General features: G+C 48.5%; 1 protein-coding gene across 2 annotated transcripts in view; it reads left to right on the forward strand.

Moving 5' to 3' along the window:
• The window catches only part of ZCCHC14 (zinc finger CCHC-type containing 14), a 749748-nt gene that overhangs the window by 74530 nt on the left and 649663 nt on the right, over positions 1-25555 (forward strand). For both annotated transcript variants that reach the window (XM_086945829.1, XM_086945830.1), the window contains exon 2: positions 1882-2005. In XM_086945829.1, the coding sequence (XP_086801955.1) occupies positions 1882-2005 (124 nt within the window). The remainder of the gene's footprint in view (positions 1-1881; positions 2006-25555) is intronic.

Raw genomic sequence — 25555 nt, forward strand, 5'->3', positions numbered from 1 at the left:
GACTGCGCTCAGTTAGATTTTTATTTCACCTTGTTGGCCTAGCCCTCTCTATGCACCTCCAAGAGCTGAGCAATCTTAACACCTTGAGTCGCTGGTGCCTACTACCACTCTAGTTACCATGCCTGGGGGGGAGCCACCCCAGAGACTCCGGGCCCCTGTGCGTTCTTGTCTGCCGACAGGAGCGTACCTCCCCTCGGATATAGAATTGACTCCAGAAGGGCCAGATCAGGTACACTCCTCCCCTGGCACCCCACCCTGGGGAGGGTCTTGTGATCAGCAAATCATCTGTCGTGGAATCCTTGCCTCTGCTCCCCAGCCTGGCCGTCCACTGACCAGGGGTCAAGGATCTAGCATCTGGGGATTATCTTCCGGTAGTTCAGGACACGGTGCATGGTGGTGGTGAATACCCGGTTGCAAGAGAAGTCCACCAACAGTCGAGGAATACACCTACATTATTTCATAGGGTCTCGGCACACTCCACAGCGGCTCCGGGGTGTCCTTGTGTGTGTATGCCACGATGGGAGCCCTCTGTTACTATTGCCTCACTCCCGAGCAGGCCTGACCCTGACTTTTACAACCCCAATAGGCCTCAGGCACGCACCAGACTTCCACCAGCCCTAGGCTCATCTCATGTGACTCTTGGGGCTCAAAATTATTGCAAAACAACAGCCAGCCATGTCTAGATTCTGCCCTGATCGCCAGAAGTCTCCCGGCCTCATCCTAGTCCAGAGGGGGAGGCCGACGGGTCATCCAGAAACCTGTTGCTGCACAGTGACTCAACCCCTTTTATCGCACGTAGTCCATGGTTTGCCGAGCCGTCTTAGTGTCCGCAGGGTCATACCTCTTCAACCGCTGCTGTCAGGCCAATCTCCAGGCCACCCTCTGTGCAGCAAGGCAGTGCCCCCACTGTGGTTCGCAGGGGGCGAGTCCCCGACTAATGTCTTGCACATTCCCGACCAGGAGTAAGGTCAGCTGCTTCAGTCTGACGTCACCACAGCTCCGGGGAGGGGCACCAACCGCTGATGCTCTGAACCTGAGCGCGGAGCCATCTATGTCCGCCCAAGATGGCGCATTCGTCTCCCCGGTGCGCTGCTGTCTGTTCCGTGGTACCAGTGGGGTTACCTCATGATTTTATATCACCCTTGGGAGTATCGCCTGGTAACAACGAGGATTGTGGGATCGATGCTAGAGCAGCATCACATGATATTAATGGATCTCCCTGTTTTCCAGTAGGAGCCCAGAAAAGCACGTCTTATTTGGCCATCTTGTAGGCCACGCCTCCCGAAAGAGTATCTCTTTTATATCCTTGTTCTCTTTCTTTCTGTTATGAAAGATATATTTGTAGGTGTGTACATGTATACAATGAAACAAACACATCAATATCCAACTTGCAGTTTCCATGCTACTTAAATCTTAGAATGGGTACTAACACGTGGGTACATTCTTAATCTCTTAAAATTATCTTCTGCAGTGCAATAATAAACAATAGAAGTTTACATGCATCTTTGTTAGCCCATGACAGCTTTTCACAGAAGATATTTCAGAAGGAAAAGCTGAAAACTTTTATATCTTTCATTGTTTAATTAGTTGTAATTCTGCTCCATAGCTTATCTTTTGCTTTTGTCTATTTTCCCTAGCAACATACACTACTATATTACTCTACTGCATCATTATTACTGTAGAGTAGTGCCATGTTTTATTACAGTTGTTTAGTAATATCATAAACATTACTAAGAAAATTAGAGTTGCTGCAGCCATAGTTAAAGGCTTTCTTGTATATTAAAATCTGTTTTGCTTCTTTAAATGATATGCTTTGAAGGCCTTGAAAAGGTAACGTTTGGCAATTCTGGCTAATTATACTCTATATATTTTGCTTTTCAGGTAACTCCAAGAGCTGAGACAACCATAAACGGTATCTGCAGCAGTTTAGAGAAAGCCTTACATACACCAGCACATTCCATTGAAGAATCTTCACACAAGAGGCATTTGAGCAAGAATTCCAAAGGTATAGTGCCATCCTTGGAATACATATGAAATCATAAACTACAAAGATTAAATATATGATATCTTAATTGTTAGTTCTATTATTTTAAATTTAATTGGAAAGTCTGCCTGTCTGTAAAGTATTTTCTTAGTACATAATTATGTAATACATTCAGAATAGAAATATTTTTAAAAGGAACATTTTATTGTTTATCTGCAGTCTCCAGTTTCTCACCTATTTCTAGCTCGTCTTTATTTTACGTACTGGTATGTTATTCAGTATCCTTCCTTCTGCCCCTCCCACTGTGCCCCAGGCACCCACTAAGGAGCTCTGGTGTCTCAAGGATCTGTAAGTTATTGATGCCAGGCTGTACCTCAGACAACTTTAGCGGCACAAAGAAAAGAAGGTACCTAGGAAACGAGGAACACAGGTTGGAGGGAGAGAAACCACACTCCCACTCTTGGGGCAGAAGCAGTACAGTAAGGTGGTAGAGGAATTCCTATAGTAGAAAATTCAGGGTGCTGTTCAAATCATTATGGTCCAGGCCCGAAGCAATACATTCCACAGAGGAAAATGATTAACAAACATGGCTAACATTGTTAAGACTGACATGAATGCAGTTGGATCTTGTCAGTTATGTTTTTGATCGATGTATAAATACTGGTCCTGAACAAATTTCATACCGATCGAGATACATTACTGAACAGATCAGCCAAATGCCTTACACAGTTGATTGCTTATCAAATATCAATAGAATAAGCAACACTTTTTCACCTTAACCATGGATTCCGCCATAATTTGACTCCAGATTTGAATAAATCTCATAGTCCCTCCAATCCGAAGAGCACACAGTGACTCTAACTCTCACTTGCTTCATCTTAGACTTAGTTTTCCACCTTTGGAACAACAAAGATCTAACCACCATCATTGAAACTTAGCAGGCTTTGTAATCTGGATGTTATTCATACGGCTGGATCATAGCCTATTAACATCAACCACATACTGGGTATTAATTGTATCTCCCAGGCTGATTCCAGATACCGAAATATCGCTCCCCACAATCCTTGAATGGTGGCACACTGCCCCATTACATAGGACCAGTTCGCATCTGTAGTTGATTTGCATCTAAAGCAGCAACTTGGCCATGTAAGGTTAGTATCGTCCAAAAATTGTGTGGTTCTATTGAGCAACCATTTTGTATGAAATTGCATTATTTGTCAATTAAACCCTCTCTACACCTTAAAATTAAGTTTATTAATGTTGTCCCACATTTCCCTTGTTAATGTGAGCCCTTCAGATTTTCCCACTGACTGGTGGCCTTAAGCCACGTATCAGGCCCCTGCATGAGGCAAGCAATCTTTCCCATTCAACCAGCCAGTCGTTTAAGAGCAGAGGCCTCCGTCAGGCTCATAACTAACTCTTGGCTGTCACAAATCTGACTGATGTCCAGAGACCTTTACTTACCGTCCAAAACTCTATTCGAGCCCCACAGCCAAAAATTATCCCAGAGTGATTAATTTATTTCAGACCAATTCTTCTACCATGAAGTTGGCTGCCTTTGCCCCCATTTCAGGACTGTGCTTATGTCCATCCTATCTTTGAATCCCAATTCAGTTCCATCAGGGATATGGCGAAGTTAATATAGGTGATTGTATACTGTCTATAAAGATCCCTATGTTTTTTAAAGAAACACTGAAGGCTCGAATAGCGTACTTTTTTTGGGGTGATTTTGTAAATTTTAAAACTTCCCATATATTCTATCCCTTTAAAAACAACCCCATGAGATCATTCTTAAGAATTCCCTCTAGCTCATGTTTCATGCTGGATCTGGACATATATTATGCAAAATACGCAAAGTAGTAATCCCGCAAGTTGGAGAATGCTAAACCCCCTTCCTCCACTCTTTTATACTAAGTGCTAATCTAGCAGTTTCACTCTGCTAGATAACATATGTAAAAAGAGATTCCACTTTTCTAAAAAAAAAAGAAAATGTAACAAACGCCCACTGTATAGCATAAAAAGGAAATTAAATAGAAGGAGGACTGCAATTTTTTATCAGTGCCACCCTCCTTAAAATGGTGAAAACCTCTGTAGTTGTCCGGAGTTCGTTCTCCCATGAGCCAGAATTGACTGCTTTTGGAGTAGGAGCAAGCTTTGTATAGAAAAGGCCAAGTTTTCTCGTTTGCCACTTGCTTTGCTTCCCAGACCAGTTTCTTGTATTGCTTCCTCCATTTAGAGAGCCCAGCCTTGCAGTGGTTGACCTCACAATTTGATTTGGATACAAGTCTTGAAAAAATGGCCACTTGTCTATTCTTATTTTGCAGGGAAACTCTATACCATGATTTAGTCCCCCTTTAATAATGGACTTTTACCAGATTTGGTGGTGGTGCTGGTTAGTTTGGATTGTAAATTTGCCATTGCGTTAGACCAAGTTAGATGGTTGAATGGGTTAATATCAAGGGCAATTGTTTTAGGAGTTAGTGCAATCCTCCTCAAATGTATTCCTCCAGTCTGCAAAATATTTTTCCACATTTAATGACCATTTGAAACGCCCTGCTTTTTGACCAATTGAGTCAACCCCTACCTGATGCAGTGGTTCTTATAGCCACCTATCAGCAGGACTGTTTTCTGCAGGAGGTTTTCGCTTTTTAATCTGTTTTATTTTGGATTATTAAGGTGTTTAAAGAGAGGAAGTGAAAAGAAACTATAATCAAGTACAGCATCCTGGTTGAAGGCCACCAGCTGGTTGTACTGATTGTGGCTGTTCAATACTTGTAGGCTGATGGAGTGAAGTGGTTCAGTTAAGTTGTTGCCTATTGTTTCACTCTGTTGCAGGTGTAACTGTGGAGGTGGACTGTGCCACATTAGATCTTAGTGGGCTCTTCGCCAGTTCTAAAGTGAAATCGATTTAGATTGAAATCTCTTTTAATGGTAAATCCTGTATGGTGGTTGGGCAAGAAGGCTTCTAGTAAGTATTTGAAGATCTAGTCCACTGAGTCAGTGATATGCCAAGCAGCTCGGATTGCTTGGTGTTTAGCCTTTCTGATTTGAAGTTCATAGTTATTTGGCACAGAAGAGGCAACCTCTTGCTGGTCTCCCTTTTGTAGCCCTCTTGACTGCAGGATTGAAATAGAATTCTTAACCAACATGGAAGGTTGGCTCAATTGTCCAAGTCTCTTGCAGGCAAAGCAGGTCAACTTGTGACAGATAGGTAATTTCATCTTCTCGCGTTTTCAGTTGGTTCCATCCCACTATGTTCCAAGTGCTGATGTTAATGTGATTGATTTTAAAGATATGAGTGATCTGCTCAATCTTTCATCCTACCGAACTCTGGGACAGTGAGGGACGGAGGACTCGCTGGCCCTTGGTTGTTGATTACCATCTGGTAGAGTTCTAGCTGCAGATTCCTTACCTTTGAATTTCCCAGGTGTCAGGCTGGATCCGGAAACTTTTGCTGAGCAATACCACTGGTGCGCTCGTCGGGTATCTCCATTTAGCTCCGTGTGTCATCGTCTGCATCAGTAATGACATCCTGGTACCTATATAGGCGCGCAGGTAGCAATTATTTTCTTTCCGTGCCAGTTAAGTGCCGATCTGGCAAGAGCTACCCTTCTGCAGCTTTTTGACAGGCCTTTTCTCAAGTTTTTGCCATTCTGAATTTTTTCCAATTTTGTGTGTGGGGATGTCTTCGAGGAAGACAGGATTCAAGCTTTGTGGTGCCTGCCACCACATGTCGATTACAGATCCCCACCTCGTCTGTCTCTGGTGTCTGGAGCACTACACAACTCAGTCATGCTTGGACTGTTGGGTTGTGGCTCTGAAGGCCTTGTGGGAGCGGGCTATGAAGCTCCTTGCGGCCCCTCAGTCGACACTGACCATCGAGACTCTGCCCTAAGTCCCGGTCCCAATCAAAGAAGGTCGCGTGACTGCTCACGGAGCCCAAAGTCCTCTTCGTCCCACTCGAGGTCCTCTGAACACTCTGGGAAGAAGCACAAGAAGAAGTCCAATCATACCTCATCTTCTCCTCGACTGTCATCTGTCGACAAAAGAGCTTAGGAGCACCGACGCTGTAGGCACGGTTCTGCGGAGCCGGAGCCAGGGTCACCATTGCGCCTCCCTCCTTTTCCGGGAGCCGGAGCGAACCCCGCTCAAATGAGAGAATTTTACGAGGTCATGTGACGTGTATTTGAGCGGGCCAACCCCTCTGGCAAACCCTCGGCCCCATAGGATTTAATGTCTTCGGCTCATGCCATGGCGCCGGTGGCACCTCAGATCCGATCCTGGATACGTGTCGACGCCGGTAATGCCATTGTGGCCTCCTCTGGCGTCTGACCCAAAGTTGGTGCCGCGTGTGCCTATCGGCGGCACCAGTCCCATCCTTATCTCAGACGACATAGAGTCGGAACGACGTCACTCAACGCTGATTAAACCCAGGGAGTCTGTGTTGTTGCCTGAACACTTTGAGGAGGTGTTAGGCTTGGGAGGGACCATGGACCCTTTGGGACACCAGGATGACTCTGCAGAGCAGTTGGACTGGTATGGGGAACTTGGGGAAGGCCGTGGACTGGACACTTCTCACAGATCATGCTCTTATCAAATTCTACATTACCACCACAAAAACTAAAAAGCTGAATAATAGCGCCCCATCAGAATTTAATTACAGAGACTGGAAAGCTCTGGAAAAACTGAGTTCCACCACCACCGTCTTCAACGTAGAAGACAGCTTCTCCCCAATCAACCCGGTTGAAGACCACTATAGAGCCTTTTGCACGAGGATAGTATCCACCACGGACTCAATTGCTCCACTAAATAGTTGCAAACCTAAAAGCAGAGCACCAGCCCCATGGTATAACGACTCCCTGAAAACCCTCAAATTAGCCTGTAAACAGGCCGAGAGGAAGTGGAGACAAGGCTACTGCGACTCAAACAAAATTATCTGGAAAAACAAGCTCCTTGAATACAAATCTGCTATCGCAGAGAGCAAATCCCCCTATTACTGCTCCACTATAGTCAACGCCGCAAATAGCTCCAAAAGCATCTTCCAGATCCTTGATAACCTTATCCACCCCGACTGTGCCAAGAAAACTATCCCCCCTTCTCAGACCCTCTGTGATAATCTCGCAAAGTTCTTCACGAACAAAATTGAGACAATCATTCAGAATTTTGCAACTCCCCCTTTTCAAGATAATCTAAACTCCCCCGGAGCCGCTACTACCAACCTTGAGCCGCCGAGCCCAGGACACCTACCAAGGGAATGCCTACAGGCTCTCCCCCCATCCCCGAAGCAGATTTCGAGAGACTGGCACACGGAATCACTTCTGGGTCCCCCCTCGACCCATTGCACCCTAAAACCTGGAAAGCGTGCGGAACTGAACTATTCCACACCCTCCGCAGGATCTGTAACCAATCTCTGGGCTGTGGACTTGTCCCCACCCCCTGGAAGCAAGCACTCATCACCCCGCTGCTAAAAAAACCCTCCTTGAACCCCGAGTGTCTATCCAGTTTTCGACCTATATCGCTCCTACCCTTTCCAGCGAAAGTGGTGGAACGCTGGGTTAGCTCCTGTTTTTCGACACATCTTGAGCAGAATCACATCTTGGACGACTTCCAATTCGGTTTTCGCCCAGCCCATGGCACCGAAACGGCGGTGCTTACAGCCATGGAAGAACTTCGGATGCGTGCAGACAGGGGCCACGCAGTAGCCTTGATCTTATTGGACCTGTCTGCCGCATTCGATACGGTTAACCATGTGAATCTGCTGAAGAGGCTCAGAGAGGCAGGGGTCGACGGCACCGCCCTGCTCTGGTTCCACTCATACTTGAGAGACAGGAAACAGGCGGTGTCCCTCCCCCCTTTTCAATCCTCTTTTTCCCCAGTACCTCACGGTGTACCCCAGGGCTCGTCCATTAGCCCGATCCTTTTTAACATTTATCTAAAACCACTGATCACGTTAATCAAATCCCACAGATTGAAAACGGTAAACTACGCGGACGACACCCAGCTCATCCTCTCCTGGGAGGGGGAGGATTCAATCCCCATGGAATCGTTCCATGACTGCTTAAGAGACACAGCCGGCTGGCTGCACATGAATTCCCTGCAATTCAATTCCTCCAAGACCGAGGTCCTGTTCTGCTCTGGGAGCCGGATTCCTCGCCTATTTCCTACAGAATTCTGGCCCCCGGAAAACCCAGAAAAACCACAGCCGGTCACTAGTGTCCGCAATCTGGGTGTTATGCTAAACAACAACCTCAGCATGGAAACACAGGTAACTAAAACAGTCTCTACTTGCTCGGCCCTACTGCGTTCTTTACGTAAAATCATGCCACTACTCCCCGCCCGAGCTCTAATAGTCAGGTGCACTATCCTTAGTCGCCTTGACTATTGTAATGCTCTTTTCTTTTGCTCGAGTCCCCAGCTGTTCTACTGGACAGACTCCAAAGAGTCCAGTCGGCTGCAGCCAAACTGGCCCTTGGTTGGACCAGGAGATCCTCGGCCACAGCAGCCTTAGCCGAACTACATTGGCTCCCTTTGAAGCAGCGAATAGCTTTTAAAGCACTCTGCCTTGTCTTCAAGGCACTACACGGAACGGGCCCCAGATCCCTACAAAAAATGTTTTCCTGGTACACCCCCACCAGAACTCTCCGATCCACCTCAGCCTGCCTTGTGTTGGTACCCAGATTTAACAAGGTAAGGACCGGGGGAAGATCCTTCAAAGTGGCCGCCGCCAAACTTTGGAACAGTTTACCGGTCGACATTCGCCAAATTCCAAAACTCCTGCCTTTCAGAAAGCGAATCAAAACCTGGCTCTTCCCCAATCCCGTTCACTGCTAATTCCCTAATTAGCCTTCCGTCTCTTTCCATCCTAAGGAGTGAGCTTCAGCGCCAGGATACCTGTCAGGTGACAGTCGCGCTCTACAAGTGTTTTAAATAAATAAATAAAATTCTCAAGGTATTGGCATGCTCTCTCAGCCAAATTCTGCTAGGAGGCAGCATCCTATGCCATGGTGGTTAAAAGGGCAGCCGAGGTCCTTGGTGTACAGCTGCCTTCTGTGCAGGTCAGGACTTATCTCCTGACTGAAGTTCTTCAACCTGGGGCTTCGACTTCTGAACCCCTTTTGCCATTTAATGAAGCGCTAACTGATGTCCCTCTAGGCACGTGGTCCAAGCCTAGCACACTTGCTCCTGTGACTAGGACAATTGCATGCCACCATCGACTAGCTCTGGGTGACCCAAAGGTCCTCAGCCAACACCCTACCCTAAAAGCTTGGTGGTGCAGGATTCTATGTCCCAAGGCACATTCCCTTCCGCTGCTCCGGATAGGGAATCCAAGAGGCTGGATTCATTTAAGATGTTTTTTTTTTTTTTTTTTTTTGGAAGACCTTTATTACATCAAGTGCAGATACACAGCTTCTGGCCTACAACCCAACGGGCCGGCCGCAATCGTTGAGTCAGCAGCACACATGGTTCTCAGCACACAGCCAGAGTACCGACAGCCAAAGGCCCGGCGGCGTATCAAGCAGCGTCAAGCAATACAGAACTCTGAACCAAACTTGGAGGAGCAATGAGGAATCCACCTGAGGTCTCATTTTTTTGCTTTTTTCCATAAACAATAGTCAACATTTAGGAACAAACATAAGCCCCTCCCCCCCGGCCGAAATACATTAGCTGTGCGGATATCATATGGGATAACAGACTCGATGTGAGGGATCCCTCACTTCATAGGAGAGATTCACTGTAGGACAATCGCCAAGGCATACATTAGGAGCAACTAGGAAGTGCAATGGTTTGGGGGGGTCAACCACAGGCAGGAGCTATGCAAGCAACAGCACGTCACCGGCCAGATGACCGGCGTATATCCAAAGGCATCAGCACTAAGAATCAGTCAAGGGAACAGGAAGGACCAGCAGCGTGCCTCCTCTGATCCGGCATCCCCCCCAGACAGGACATCCCTCACTCAGAGACATGGGCTAGGCTAGTCATCATCAGAGAGCTGCGCCAACATATTGGTGGTATACGGTCCCCAAATATCGCAGGGGCGGGAGCCTGCTGGCAGTTCCTCATAATACATGTCAATTGATCTCGACAATATGCCATTTCTTGCAGCCAAGTCTTTACTTCCGGTGCCCTCCTCCCCCCCCCAGCAGGTCGCCACTCTACGCTTGGCCAGCTGCAGCGCCAGCGCCACTAACCGCCTCACACTCAACGGAACGCCAGACACCATACCCAGCAAACATACACGTGGTGTTGCCTCAATTGTCGCCGAGGTCATAGCAGACAATACCTCAGTCACATCTATCCAGAACCTAGTTACACGTGGGCACGTCCAAGCCAGGTGCAAAAAAATGGCCACTGCAGCCCCGCAGCGCACGCACGCCAGAAAGATACCTAGATGGGGTGCTCAGGGAATATGTTCGGTTTGAACGTTTCTCCGGCCTGTCGATAAACTGGGGAAGTACATTGTGCTGCCAGTGACCGAAATTACGCGCCCATTTCCGTTAGAATTTCCTTTGGAACGGTCCGCGAACGACAGGGGCAATCGAATCCAGTGCGCTACTTGGTCTTCTAATTTTGAAATGGCCACACCGTAGTTAGCCCAAATCATTTCCTGGGTATCTCTATGTATCCATATCCCCAAATATCGGACAGGCTCCTCAGCCCATTCCAAAGGAAATTCTAACGGAAATGGGCGCGTAATTTCGGTCACTGGCAGCACAATGGACTTCCCCAGTTTATCGACAGGCCGGAGAAACGTTCAAACCGAACATATTCCCTGAGCACCCCATCTAGGTATCTTTCTGGCTCCCGAATATAAAGCACCATATCATCCGCGTACATGGATACCGCCAGGGAGCGGAGACGAAAACACAGAGCTGAGGATGCGTGCCTTTGTCGCAAAATACAGGCTAGGGGTTCTAAAATGATAGCGAACAGTAAGGGCGATAATGGACACCCTTGCCTCGTGCCCCTCTGTATTGCAAACGGTTCCGACACCCGCCCATTCACTCGCACACGAGCCACGGGATTAGTGTACAATAAAGCAATCAGAGACGTGAAAAAGAACGGCACACCCATGCAATGCAGTATTGCCATCATATATTTCCAGGCCACAGAGTCGAATGCATTGGCAGCGTCCAAAAGGACCGCCACCGCAGCTAAGTCGGGTTTGAGCAGGTGAAGGACAGCAAAAAGTGCTCTCAGGTTATGTGTGGTGGAGCGCGCCGGTACAAATCCAGATTGGTCCGGCAACACCATTACTGGTAATAGCAGTTGTAATCGCGTAGCTAGCACCGTGGCAATAATCTTAACATCAGTGTTCATTAGGGACAAAGGCTGATATGACTCACAGCTGTCTAGTGGTTTACCCGGTTTCGGGAGTACCACCAGCAGAGCCTCCCTCAACGTCGCAGGTAGTTGTCCTTGTTCAAAGGCCTCCTCCAACACCATCGCGAAATGTGGCAATAGTATATCCACATATTCTTTATAGAATTCAGGCGGCAGGCCATCAGTACCAGCAGCCTTACCATTAGACAACGCCGCAATCGCATCCCTCAGTTCCCCCCGTGACATGGTGCATCAGAAAGTCCTGCTGTCCCTTCGAGAGCCAGACCAATGCGATATCTTCTAGATATTCCGCAATTTCCCCCTCATCTGCCGTGTCTTTATATGCATACATGCTGGTATAGTACTGAGTGAAACAATCCAAAATACCTTCCGCATCGGTCACCGTCCTATCGCCCTCCCTAATCTCCTGCACTGCACAGTGTTTAGCCCAGGGGTCCTTTAGCCTATCTGCCAGTCCCGCCCGGGCCTACCACCCTCTCCATAGTACCGAGCTCTAGTGCATTTGGATAGATATTGAACTTCCTGATCCGCCAGTTCATTCTTTCAGAGACCTTCAAGCATATGTCAGCCAGGAGGCGGTCAGAGGGCTGTTGCTCACATTGTCGTTCCATACTCAGCAACTCACGCTCCAGCCGATCCATAGAGTCCCTGAGCGATTTAAGTACCCCAGCCTGCATACCAATACATGTACCCCGCATTGTCACCTTAAACGCCTCCCAAATCACACCCGCACTTGACACTGACCAAACATTCTTATCGAAAAACATTTCAATCGATTCACGCAAACTCTCCCGCAGCACCTGATCCTTCAAAACCCCAGGAGGCAATCGCCATGCAAACGGGACATGTGCATGTGTCGGGAGCTTAACTTCCATCAGCACAGGGGCATGATCAGATAATGTGCGAGCCAAGTGTGCCGTCCTCGCTACCCAGCCACTCACATCTTTCGTTACCAGCCAGTAATCTAATCTCGATCAAGTATCATGAGCGGACGTATAGCAGGTGCCCTCTTTCACTCCTGGATGTCCCAGACGCCACATATCTACCAGCCCCAGCACCTCCATCCCATCCCTGACAGCACCACATGCACGCTTCATAGATGTCTGACGTATCTCCTTCTTATCCAACCCTTGATCCAGCGTCACATTCAGATCCCCTTCGCAAATAATCGCAGATGGAGGCAGTTGATAAACCTTATTCCACAACGTGACATAGAAGTCCGGATTATCGATGTTGGACCCATATACATTAACCATTGTGATCAGTGTGCCACACAGTTTTCCATGCAAAATGATGCATCGACCTTCCTTATCGACCTCATGTAAACTCACAAATGGGACGTCTTTTTTTTTAATGAGTATCATAACGCCCCGGGCATAGGGTACGAGTTTGCCACTCTGGTACCAGCCCAACGGCAAGCAACCGCGCCAGCCGCCTGCCCGCTGAGATGCGTCTCCTGCAAGAAGACCACCTGCACTGCATGCCTATTCAAGTATGCAAGCATCTGCCTGGTCTTTTGTGGTCTGTTAAGACCCCGTACATTCCATGTTATCCAGTTCAGTGTTCCCCCCCCTAGAGAAATGACAGTTAATGCATATACCAACAGTGATAGTTGCGTTCGCTCCCATGTCCCACCTGAAGCAGACCCCCACACAGTGTATCAAGACCCCTTTGTGTGCTCCCCTTTGAGTCAACCCCCTCCCCCGATCTGAAACCCCTGACAACCAGTTTCACTCCCCCCGCCCACTTCAGCACCCCCAACCTGCCAAAGCCTTCCCCAACCCCCCCATTGCCCCAACCCCGAACTTTGCTCCAAACTGTTTGTGGGGAACTCCCATATGTGGGGGCGTAGAGGTGCCCAACTCCCACTAGTGAACTAAGCAGGAGAGGATCGAGCAATATATCTGAACGTCCATCCCCGTCCTCCCCAGCGCTGAGACCTAAAGCATAACATTCCGGCAGTACCTAATGGAGGAGGCAACATTACATCTATCGACTTACGCCAGCACGCAGCTAGTAACAGTCTATTAAACAGTGCAACAGAAACATGCTCAACAAATAGCCAGCCCCTAGGCCACATCTTTATGTCTGGTTCGTTCCCTCCGTAGAAAACAGTCCCAGAAGTCTAGCAGCCGAACCCCGACAGACAATAAATCAAATATCAGTACAGCATGAGTCCTTAGCCAGGGCACTGGCATCACCGTTGGATTTGCAAAGTCGCACAGGCCCACCACCCACCAGCAGTAGTGAGTTATAACGAAATCACCAAGTATAAGAGCGGATTGTTAACACATAACAACATCCCAGCATATATGGGCGAGATTGAAGATCGTGCTGAAGAAGTACACAGACTCATGCAGCCTCATCGTGCAACTCCTCCTCCCTGTCCTGCGCTGCATTTGAGTCTCGCTTTCTCTTTTTTTGCTTCTTTGCATAGTCCATGGCTGCCTTAGGAGAAGTAAAGATTTTGTTATCTGACGGTGCCCCAATCCGGAGGGGGGCTGGGTACAGCATAGCATATGGAATATCCTCCGCCCTGAGAAGCTGCTTTACTACATTAAATTCTTTCCTCGCTGTTTGCACCGCTACCGTAAAGTCAGGATAAAATTCAAGTTTGTTGCCCTGATAGTCTATGGCGCCCTTCTCCCGTGCCAAGCGGAGAATCACATCCCTGTCTTTATAATTAAGTATGCGGGCAATGATGGGACAGGGCGGTGCCCCAGGCACTGGTCTTTTCGCCAACGAGCGATGCGCCCGCTCTACAATGAACACTCGAGATAACTGATCCGCTCCAAAAATGTCAATCAGCAATCGTTCCATAAAATCCTCCATTCGGCCTACATTGATGGATTCCGGTAGTCCCGTGACGCGGATGTTGTTGCGTCGGGACCGCCCTTCCAACTCCTCATTCTTAGCCTGGATAACCGCCAAAACCCGCTCCATGTTAAAAACCTTGGTGTTCACGGTAGCCAGACCATCCTCAGTGGCAGACCCTCTCCGCTCCACCTCTCCCATCCGTTCGTTCTGCCTGTCAAATTGCGTCGCCATATGATCAAGTCTGTGATTCACAGCCTCCATGGCACCCTCAATAGACTGCAATGTCTTTTGCATCTCCACAAGTACGGCCTCCAAATTCGGTGTCCCTCTAGACGCCCCGGCCGACTCAGTGTCCGGCGGTGCCTGCGAAGCCGACATCGCGGTCTTTCTAGTGTCAAAATTTAATTTGGGCTGATTTCTCTCAGGCCTGCCCATACTGCCGGCAATCCGTCACACCCAACACACAAATTCACATAGAGCGGGTAATATCAGCAGCGCAGACCAGTATTCACAAGCAACAAGAGCAAAACCGTCCCTGTCCCCGGGTAGAGGTGGCACCAGATTCCGAACAGGCAGCTCCTCAAGGTCGGGAGTCACAGTCCAACTAGGCTCAGCTCGCGCTCCCCAGGTTGCCGATTACACTCCCGCAGGCCTCCTGCAGACCCACAGATCATCCAGAAAGTCACACCAGAGTTCATTGGCAGCAATGTGTAATTACAGGGCAGTTTAACAGTCGGAGCAGGCCAGATCCACGGTCCGATGCAGCACACAAGCAGCAGATCCTGGAGGGAGAAGCTGCAGGCGCCCCCCAGGTCTACCGCTAGTCAGCAAATGGCGCGTCGACTAGGCCCAAGCCACTCTCCCGCAGTGCAGAGGGAAGCCCATCCGCAGTCCTGGGCCGTATGCGGGTCTCCCATCACCTTAGTGCCACCACCATGCCGTCCGGCTCCCGCCGTCGCCCCCGAGCGCACCCCGCCCCCACCAGCCGCAGCTCGCGCGGCCTAGCGCCACCTCCGCAGCCCCAGGCTTTCCTAGGCCGCTACCCCACTCACCGCAGCCAGCAGAGACCGGGACCGGCCCAGGGGACCACCGCTCACCTTCGCTGTCGTGTAGAGCCTCCTCGCCTGCTCCGAGGACTCCAGCAGGCACCTGAGCTACACCCGTCCGCAATGCCAGGCGCCACGGGCGCCCTCCGCTGCAGGCAGGCTTCAGACGCAGGAACGTCCCAGAGCACTACGATGTCCGGTTCCAGCCGGTAGGCCAAACAGCAGCACTCGCCTCCAGGGATGAGTTAAACAGCCAGAAACATCGCTAAACAGTGCCTCCTCACCGACTTCATGCACTGCCGCAACGCTGTGGAGTTACGGAGGCAGGGCGTGCAGGATATTGAAAGGATTACAGCTCGATCTGGCGGAGTCTCACATACGTGCGGCCATCTTGCCTGGCGTCCTCTAGCGCCCCAAGATGTTTTCTTCCTCCAGTTTGGCATTGCGGTTTGTGAATACCTCATGCTTATTGGACTGTTTCTCCCACTCCCTTTGGGAGACGGTTGCACAAGTGCTGCGACAAGTCCCAGTGGAAGTCCCCGCTGTGCACTCTCAAGCAGTAATGGACGGAGAGATGCAGCAAAATTCACCCTAAAGTGTAGCCTTGATGTGACTGATTTGCCAGACAGATTAATTTCCACAGCAGTGAACCTTGAGGCAACATGCCTGGCTTAGGTCAACTGGCTTCCCGGGTGATGTCCAGGCAAATTTGATGGACATGCCCTTGGATGGAACCAGTCTTTATGGGGGAAAAGGCATATTTCGGCCCTTGTGAGGTTCAAGGACTCTCGAACTACTGCCAGATCTTTGGGACTCTCTTCTACTCCTCATGGCCAGTCTACCTTTCGCCCCTTTTGTGGCAACAGAAGGGACTTTCCAGCTTGCCCTATCCCAGCCACCGTCCTGCGCCAGCTTCCCAAGCTGTGCAGGGACTTGGACGCGGTACATGCTGACCTAGGAATGGGAGCCAGAAGTCATCGGCCCTCCAGCCCTCGGCAGCAGCACCCTCCAAGCAGTCCTAGTCTGACTCTGGAAGACCACACCACACCACTCCAGTTGGTGGAAGAATCCATTATCTTCCCCACTGGAGGTCCATAACATCGGACAAGTGGGTCTTGTAGATCAATCAGCAGGGCTATTCTCTGGCTTTATTTTCTTTTCCTCCTATTCGGTCAAATCCGGAACGGCTGACAGGATAATTTATAATTGCTCCAGGAGGAAGTTACAGCTCTTTTGGTCAAGGGAGCTATAAAGAGATACCCGGGTTCAGAAATGGGCAGTGGCTGTTATTTCTGCTAATTTCTGATTCAGAAGAAGAACAAAGGGTTGCAACCCATTTTAAATCGCCGGACCGTCAATCTCTGCCTCAAGAAGAGAAGTTCAAGATGCGTACTCTAGTTCAGGTCTTGTCTGCCCTAAACCAAGAAGATTAGATGGTAGCGCTGGACCTGAAGGATGCGTATTTTCAAATCCTCATCCTCCTGGGCCACAGGTGTTCCCTGCGGTTCAAGGTAGGCCACAAGCACTTTAGGTTTACCTTGCTCCCCTTCGGCCTTACCAGTGCCCGTCGGGTTTTTATCATGGTGATGGTGGTGGTCTGCGCAGGTTAGGGTGTCAGCTTCCTCTACCTCGACAATTGGCTTTTGAAGGCGTCCTTGCCCCAGGATGTCGTCTCCCACCTTCAGACTATGGGGGACCTCCTGCATTCGCTGGGGTTCTCTATAAACATGCCAAAGTCACACCCAAGTCCTTCCCAGACTCTCCTTTTTATCAGAGCTGTTATGGACACAGTGCAGTTTCGGGCTTATCCTCCCGAGCAGTGAATCCAGAATATTCCCGTTCTGATTCCGATATTTCAGCCTCTACGAGACTGACTGCCTCATGGCCTCCTTCATCCTGTTGGTAAAACATGCAAGGTGGCGTATGCAGGCTCTGCAGTGGGACTTGAGATTCCAGTGGGCACAGCATCTGGGAAATCTCACTGACGTGGTCCAGATCTCGGAAGGAACTGCGAAAGATCTGCAGTGGTGGTTGACGAACCGCGATTGGGTCAACGACCGACCTCTCTCTATTCCCCAACCAGGTCTCACAGTTGTGACAGATGCGTCACTTCTGGTATAGGGCGGCAATCTGGGAAAGGTGGAGATCAGGGTACACTGAGCTCCAGTGGAGTGGGGGCTCCACATACATTTGTTGGCGCATGGAGCGATTCGATTGGCATTGAAAGCATTTCTTCTCTCTGTCAAGGCGAAGTTATTGCAGGTGTTCACGGACAACACCATTGACATGATGTACTGCAACAAGCAGGACAGATTGGGATCGTGGACCCTTTGTTGGGAGACCCGACGTCTCTAGACATGGCTGGAACAGCTGGGCATAACCTGGTGGTTCTACACCTGGCAGGCTCTCTGAACGCCAGGGCGGAAGAACTCAGCCGTCGATGCCTAGTGGATCACAAATGGAGTCTCCAGACTGAGGTGGCACAAGGTCTCCTTCAGCAGTTGGGAGATCCTTGGTTAGATTTGTTCGCCCCCAAAGAGAACATGCAGTGTCAGCAATGCTGCGCTCTGGAGTTTCCAAGGCGGCTATTGCTCTGCGATGCTTTTTGTCCTGAGTGGAGCTTAGGCCTGGTGTACGCCTTTCCTTCAATACCATTCCTGCCCAGGATTCTGAAGAAGATCAGGAGCGACTGGGCACAAGTAATCCTTGTGGTTCTGGAGTGGGCAAGGAGAGTCTGGTATCCAGAGCTTCTGAAGATGAGCATCGATCCTCCGATCAGGCTGCCCCTTCGGGAGGATCTTCTGTAGCAGCAGCAGGGGAGGTTTCTCCACCCGAACCTGTCAACTCTGCGCCTCCATGCATGTAGATTGAGTGGTGGAGGTTGATGGGTTTGATCTTCCTCCCGAAGTATGTAACATTATTTTGGCAGCCAAGCCGCCCTCCACTATGACGGTATACACCTGACATTGGCAAAAATTTGTATTCTACTGTACAGAAAGGTCCATTGACCCTCTTTCTGCTTCTCTTTCCACAGTTCTTTTATTTATTCTTACCCTTGCCCAACAGGTCTCTGCATTGGGAACTCTCAAGGGTTAGCTTTCTCCTCAGTCTGCTTTTTTGTGTCTGTCAGACCAGAGCTCTTTCTTTAGGTCTCCAATGGTACATAGGTTTCTAAAAGGGCTGGCTCACTTGTTTCCACCCACGCGCTTTGTCGCAGTGGTACCATCATTTGGTCATCACTTATAAAGTAAGTGAGGACCACATTTTTGTCCTCACTTATCTTATGTATTCTTCCTTCAAGCCTTTTCACAACTGCCCCCTTCAGCTGCTTACCATCAAGACAGCCTTTTTAGTGGTGATTACATCTGCCAGGCGAGTGAGTGAGTTGCAGGCGTTATAGCTTGCACGCCTCCCTACATGATGTACTTTCTAGACAAAGTGGTGCTTTGCACCCGTGCTTCATGCTTACCAAAGGTTGTGATCCCATTCCATCTTGGTCAGTCCATCACGCTGCCCACCTTCTTTGCTCCCGCGCATCCCTCTAAGGAAGAGGAGCTTCTCCACCACCTGGACCCAAAAAGAGCGTTGTCGTTTTATCTTGACCTCACAAAAGAGTTCCGGGTGATGACCAACCCTTTTTGGGATATGAGGGAGCTAAGAAGGGAAGGGCAGTGTAGAAAAGGACCATCTTTTGCTAGTTTGTGCTCTGTATTAAGGTCTGCTATGCCCTAGCTAAGAAGCAGCCCCCTGAGGGGTTAAAGACCCATTCCACCAGGGGAAAGGCTCTGAATATGGCTCTGCGTGTCCCAGTCCAAAACATCTGCCAGGTGACAACGTGGACATCCTTGCACAAGTTTGCCAAGCACTTATGCCTGGACAGTCAGGTCCGCAGAGACTGGCATTTGCCAATTCGGTCCTGCAGGACCTCCTATTATATCTCTGGCATGTTATGGCTTCGTTATCTAATTCAAAGGTAAGGAATCTGCAGCTAGAAGTCTTTATCAGATGAACAAGTTACTTACCTTTGGTAATGCATTATCTGGTAGAGACTCTATTTAGCTACAGATTCTTTGCAGCCCCACCCATGCCTCCCTGCTTTGCTGGCTAATGTTGTAGGACAGGGTTACTCCCCTTTTCAGGGCCTTAGTTTTGCACACAACCACACCAGTTTATTCGTGGCTCTGTGCTTCTGCCGTGGAAAAAACAAAAAGTACAGACGTCTGTGTGCCTGCGTGGCGCCTATATAGGTACAGCGTGGTACAAAAGGGGGTGGTGATGGACGGAGCATCTGAACCAATCTAACACTCACACCCTGTCAACAGATCTGGGTTTAATCCATCACAGTTCTTTAACCCACTCTGCCACCCCATATAGGTACAGCGACATCAAAACCGCTGCCAACGTCACGTGGAGCCGAATGGAGCCACCTGAATCACGCACAAGGGATATTGTTCAGTAATAGTTTCCGAATCCAGCCTGACGCCTGGGAAATACAGGTAAGGAATCTGCATCTAGATAGTCTCTACCAGATAATGCGTTTTAGGGAAGCCAGGACCAGTCTTGCACTTGTCCCAACTGCTTTCTCAGAAAGCAAAACCTACATCCCTGATTTCTGATACTAACTACAATTTCATCCACCTCTAGCTTTATGAAACTGATTTAGCTAGTGCCATTCAGGGCTTTGAGAGCTGATAGACTTTAACCCTTTCCATGCTCATGACGAGCTCAGCTCGTCATGATGCACGGTTGAGCTGTGCTGATGACGAGCTGAGCTCGTCATGAATAGTAGGAATGACGAAAAGTCAGCATAGGAGGGGAAAACACCTAGCAGCCAAGGTGTTAATGCTGCCTGACAATTAAAGCTGAACAATGAATAGTAGCTGGAACTGTGCTCTGTTTAGTTTGGTGATGGAGCAGACCTCCGTGCCTGTGCCCTGACCTGAATGTGAGTATGTTGAATTAACTTCTACTTATTGGCTAACTTACTTGCAAATCCCTAGTATATGGTACACAGGGCTGGTAAGTTAAAAGATCAGCCCATGGATTGCAGCCCTGGTTGTGCCACACTGATTGTAAAACAGGTAAAACGTGGCTTCCAGTTTCCCACTGCTTACAGGAAAAGTAGTTTTAAACTCCCAACCAGACTATGCTATTTGAAAAAAATGGCAAAGCCCCAAACCTCCTTCTGTCTTATGTGTACGTTACCCCTATAGCAGGCCTAGCAAGCCCTAAGGCAGCATATTTCCAGAGCAGAATATGTATTTTATCTGTTCTGATAGTAATAACATAAAACTGTGTTTTTACTGTGAAAGAATTTAGTAACCCCACTTGCGAGTACAAGATTGACACGCTGACGCCTCAGCTGTGCTAACTCCTAAATGGTGCGACCTAGGTTGATACTCCAAGGTTTCAAACAACTTGTTACATTAAGCCCGACTTGATACTCACGTTGAAATTAATGTAACTTGTTGCATTGTGCAACTTGTACAGATTTGCCACTTTGTTGCCCTAGATCCCCCTGTGACCGTTCACGGATTGCGCTGGGGGGGTCTGGCCCTGAAATCGCCTTCTGCCTTCCTAAGGAGGCATGCAAACTGCTCCAAGGAAAGGAAGGCACAAGAGGTGTACTTCAAGGGAGAAGCATCCTTTTGAGGGCAAATGGTGACCACTTGGGAGACAGGGGCTGCTCTATTGTATAGGTAGGCAGGCTGACACTCGAGAAGGAGTGTGGAAACTAGTTGCCAAACCGGGTTTTCAGGAACGATAAGTCCCCTCGGTAGCCACACCTCTGAGATGGGCTAAGGAGCTCTACACAGCAAGCGAGGGGTTCTACCATTTTGAGATTGGGCAGAATAAAGAGAATTCTGGGATAGCTAAATGCTGCACTTCCCAGGAAGTGGTCCTCAGGAGGGAGGGAATCTAGTAACCCATTGACTACTAACCTAGTCTACCCGGAGGGCATTTTCCGGGCATTAAAAGGGCCGCCCTGGCACCCAGACCTCATATCTTGATGAATTAGAGAAAAGGACTGAAGATGGACTACCCTGCTGCACCAACGTTCTGGCAAAGCGAGGCTGCACTGACGAAGACTGCTCCTGATGATTACCAAAGGAGAAGGGACTGTGCTTGCTGCGTCATGCGTGTGGAGAAGATGACTCCTGAGTACAGCTGAAGCAAGAGACTCCAGGGGTGAGTTAGCAGACCCCCTTTTTGCAGCACAAGGCCACAATAGCTGAAGAATTCTGCTGGGGTGAGTTAGTAGCTATACTCTGGCTCTTTGGATCTTTAATCACTCTGGTGCGCCTTCGGGCCAAAGGAGCTGGGAAGCAATTCACTTTGACTAGTGCCAGCATGTTTGCCCTGTGCGTTAGCTGGACCCTCTGAGCCACTGCCGCTCTTGGTTCCAGTTCCGATGCTGCCACCAGGATTTAAACCCAAGTTAGGCAGGATATTTCGACACAATGGCAGCTTTGCCTCCCAAGGAGGTGGTTCAGATTGTTCTCTCTAACGTTGAATCAACAGCAGTCCAGATCCGACTGATATTGTGCTGAATCGGAACGGGGTGCCAGCCTCTGTACTCAACCTACCACGTGGCAGGCAACATTCATTGCTTTCTCTCTTTGTTACTGATTCAGACCATCTCTCCTCTCCATTCTGCAGCAGGAAGTGCAAGCCCTTTTGACCACAAAGGCTGCAGAGAGGCTGCCTGCACTAGCGGGCTGAAGACGGCTGGAATGCCAGAAACCGGTCCTCAGAAGCTTGTTTCCGGTCCAGGGAAGACATGGCTTGGCAGTTCGGGCTGGACTGTTCCCATGAGGCACAGGGTCAGACTGATTTGCATATAGCCATGTCTGAACTGGGGTGGCAGAGTGGGCTAAAGAACGGTGATGGATTAAACCCAGATCTTTTGACTGGGTGTGAGTGTTTGATTGATTCAGATGCTCCGTCCATCACCACCCCCTTTTGTACTGCTTTTGACCGCCATAAGTGTGGCAGGGTATGCTCAGACGTGAGTCCCTTGCTCACTTTGCCACTGGATTCAAGCAAGCCGGGCTGAAGACGGCTGGAATGCCAGAAACCGGTCCTCGGAAGCTTGTTTCCGGTCCAGGGAAGACATGGCTTGGCAGTTCGGGCTGGACTGTTCCCATGAGGCACAGGGTCAGACTGATTTGCATATAGCCATGTCTGAACTGGGGTGGCAGAGTAGGCTAAAGAACGGTGATGGATTAAACCCAGATCTTTTGACTGGGTGGGAGTGTTTGATTCAGATGCTCCGTCCATCACCACCCCCTTTTGTACCTGCACTAGAAGTAAGGCATGGCCATCATTCACTCTACGTTCTGGTGTCTAAAAAGGACAGAGGCCTTTCACCTACTCTAGATCTACGCCCGTTGATCGCCTTCCTCTGGAATGATAGATTTGAAATGCTCACCCTTGCCTGCTTTTGACACTAGATGGTGGCATTGGACCTGCTGTACGCCTATTTCCACATCCACATTCTCACATCCTCATCCATCAACGCTGCCTGCAGCTCTTGGTGGGATTGGAGCACTTTCAGTTAGCTGTGCTCCCCTTACATCTCACCAATGCCTCTTAGGTGTTCACAAAAGTGAAATCCGTGGTGGCAGCACTCCTTCAGAGGTCAGGGGTGCTAGTCTTCCCCTACCGTTAGATGGTTAAATGAAACCTTTTCACTTGATACTCATCCAATGGCATTGGCAGAGAAACCGAAGTAACAAGACTAAGAGGACTGCAAAGACTTCTTGCTTTCTCCGTAATACTACGAATACTAAGATTGCAAATAAAGATGCAATGGAGGACTTGATATAGGCATCTTTACTTTTGCCAAGCTTTGAACATTCCCTCACCTTGTAGGCCATATGTGAGGTGAAACACATGTTGCTTATCGAGTGATGTGTAATAAAAAGCTTCAAAATGTTTTTTAAAAAGCGTAGGATTTATTTGCACCAAGGAATTTGACGCCTAGAAATAAGGAATCTGAACTCTACAACAACTCTCTTGAAAGGAAAATAAGAAAATTGACACTCTGCACTATAACTAGAAAATTGACAGCCAGACATGTTTTCCACTTTACTTCAGGGACTTCATGAGCTTGTGTTGTGCCTGTATAAGTCAAATCTGTATTTTCCTATTGCACTTATATGTTCCATTATTCTTGTTTTAACAGTACATTTCGTGCTCCCAATATAACATTTCTGGCACAGGCACATCCGTTCATAAACTATAAGGATAGTATTGATCAGTATCCTCCTGATGTTAAACCCTCTATTGATTATGAAGGAGGTTTACGTTGGGAGGAAAATGGGGAAACATTAAGCTTTGTAGGATTAGATTGTTTGGAACTAAAAGAAAGCGATCTTTATAAACTACTTACATTACGCCAACTTAAGTCCTGATTCATTATGAGGTGTAATACTTTACAGTCATATGAATATAGTTAGGATTTGAGTATATGTATTCATTTTGCAAGATTGAACTAAAACATTGAAAGGACTTTTGTGTGAAAATGAATTATTGAAGGAGAAAAGATTCACTAGTCGCTTGTCCATCTTGCTGGTAATTCTTCATCTACTCTTGTTCAGGTCTGTTCTTTAACCAGTTTTCTGGGTTTTTGTCTGTCATCAATGCATTTAGAATCTCTAACATGGTTTTAGAGCAGCGTGTGGAATTTTACACCCATTCCTCCAACATTATTAGGTCTGCACTTTCAAATGACGGAATAGTGTAGAGGCAAACACCTCTTAGATTTTATGGAGTCTCTAAGTAGTGTTGCAATGTCTCAGTCTCCCACCACTTTTGTCAGTTTCGTCTTTTTTAAAAAAAGCAGGTGATGTACCTGTCAGATGGTAATTACGATCTTTCGAGAGGTATCAGTAATTGTCAGGTGCACTGGATGGACTGGTAATTGGAAAAATACACAGCGAATCTCAACATAAAGTTGTTCCACACAGTGAATGGTAAGTTCTTATGAAGCCACACGATAAGCGATAAGCGATAAGTCATACGTATAGTTCCTGACTGACACACTTATCTGGAAAGAAGGGACGTGCAGGTATGGCAGACTGATTTAAATGGACAGCGTCAAAGCAGTGAGTAATGGCTCGCTGTTGGTACGCTATGTGCCGCAATATAAGGAAGGCCCACGCGGGGTCTCCACAAGCTAGATATAAATTCCTTGAAACATTCGGAGCGCTGCCACAAACGATAAATGCACCATACGGCATGGTGCCTGCCCAACAGATCCATCACAAACCTCCTAAACTGACTGAGGCAGAGACCCCTTGCTCGTGGAAAGATAACTTGAAACCCTCCTGTTCAGCCCTCTACCTGTTGTTACCTGCAAGAAAAACAGATTTCATGCGCCGTACATATGAATGACCAATTACCCACACAACTTTTGGTCCTTTGTCCTGAAGATGTGGCCTTCTTTGCGAAGAGTCTTGCTGTTGACGTGTTGATGGCAGTTTCCCGCCTGCGTGACAGGTTCGAGAAACTGAAATATAAGCAAACAAAGAGGACAAGCATCAGTCTACCGTTGTCTTGACCCTCTCACAACATATGCAGCCGTACGTAGCGTTTGTAAAAATTAGTCGACCATCTTCCAATCCTTTTTACACTGTTTCTGTGCAAACCTCTAGCTGTTGCCTCAGTGGCTGCCCCTATCCGAAAAGATTGTGTCCCAAAGTCATTTGGATCTAAACCAGTCTTCTCAATAGCCATGGCCAATACCCTTTTAAATCAGAACCTGGTGAGCGGGGTACCGTCAGTATGTATTAATAGGTTCCCCTTTGCTGCATCATTCCTCTGTTGGAGGAAAGCCTCTAGATGCATCACTGGGCAGCATGGATTGCCCTGCGCCAGATGAAGCACGAACCCCTCACCCCGGGCTACTTGGTCAGGCTTAGATTTTTTTAATGGTTATTAGCAGTGAGCTACCCTGCATCTTTGTCTTCCAATTGAAGCCCCTCCTAGCCCATCCTGTTTGTTGCGCGCCACCAGTTCACCTATTCTAAAAGCCTCATAAAAGGCTAGTGTAAAGGCCGCCCTGAATAGTAACAGCTCTACTCTCCTAATGAGCTGCAAATGCAGGACAGTTAACAGTGATGCCAGCCGCTCCAATCCTATCGGTAGTCTTGTGTCTGGGGCAGCTCCCTGAAGCCGCCCCACCCTTTTAGAGCCTTCCTCACGATAAAACTATTCTTGGGATCCCTAGTGTCCCTGATCTGTGCAAAGAACGAAACTGCTGCCACATGACGCCTAGCTGTCGCCACAGAGCGCCCCTCTTTATTCAAAGCCTCTAGATACTGGAGGAATAACCCTGATTTATGCCAGCTTTCTGCCCAAC

Source organism: Lissotriton vulgaris, chromosome 12 (assembly GCF_964263255.1).
Source record: "Lissotriton vulgaris chromosome 12, aLisVul1.2, whole genome shotgun sequence".
Taxonomy (NCBI): Eukaryota; Metazoa; Chordata; class Amphibia; order Caudata; family Salamandridae; genus Lissotriton; species Lissotriton vulgaris.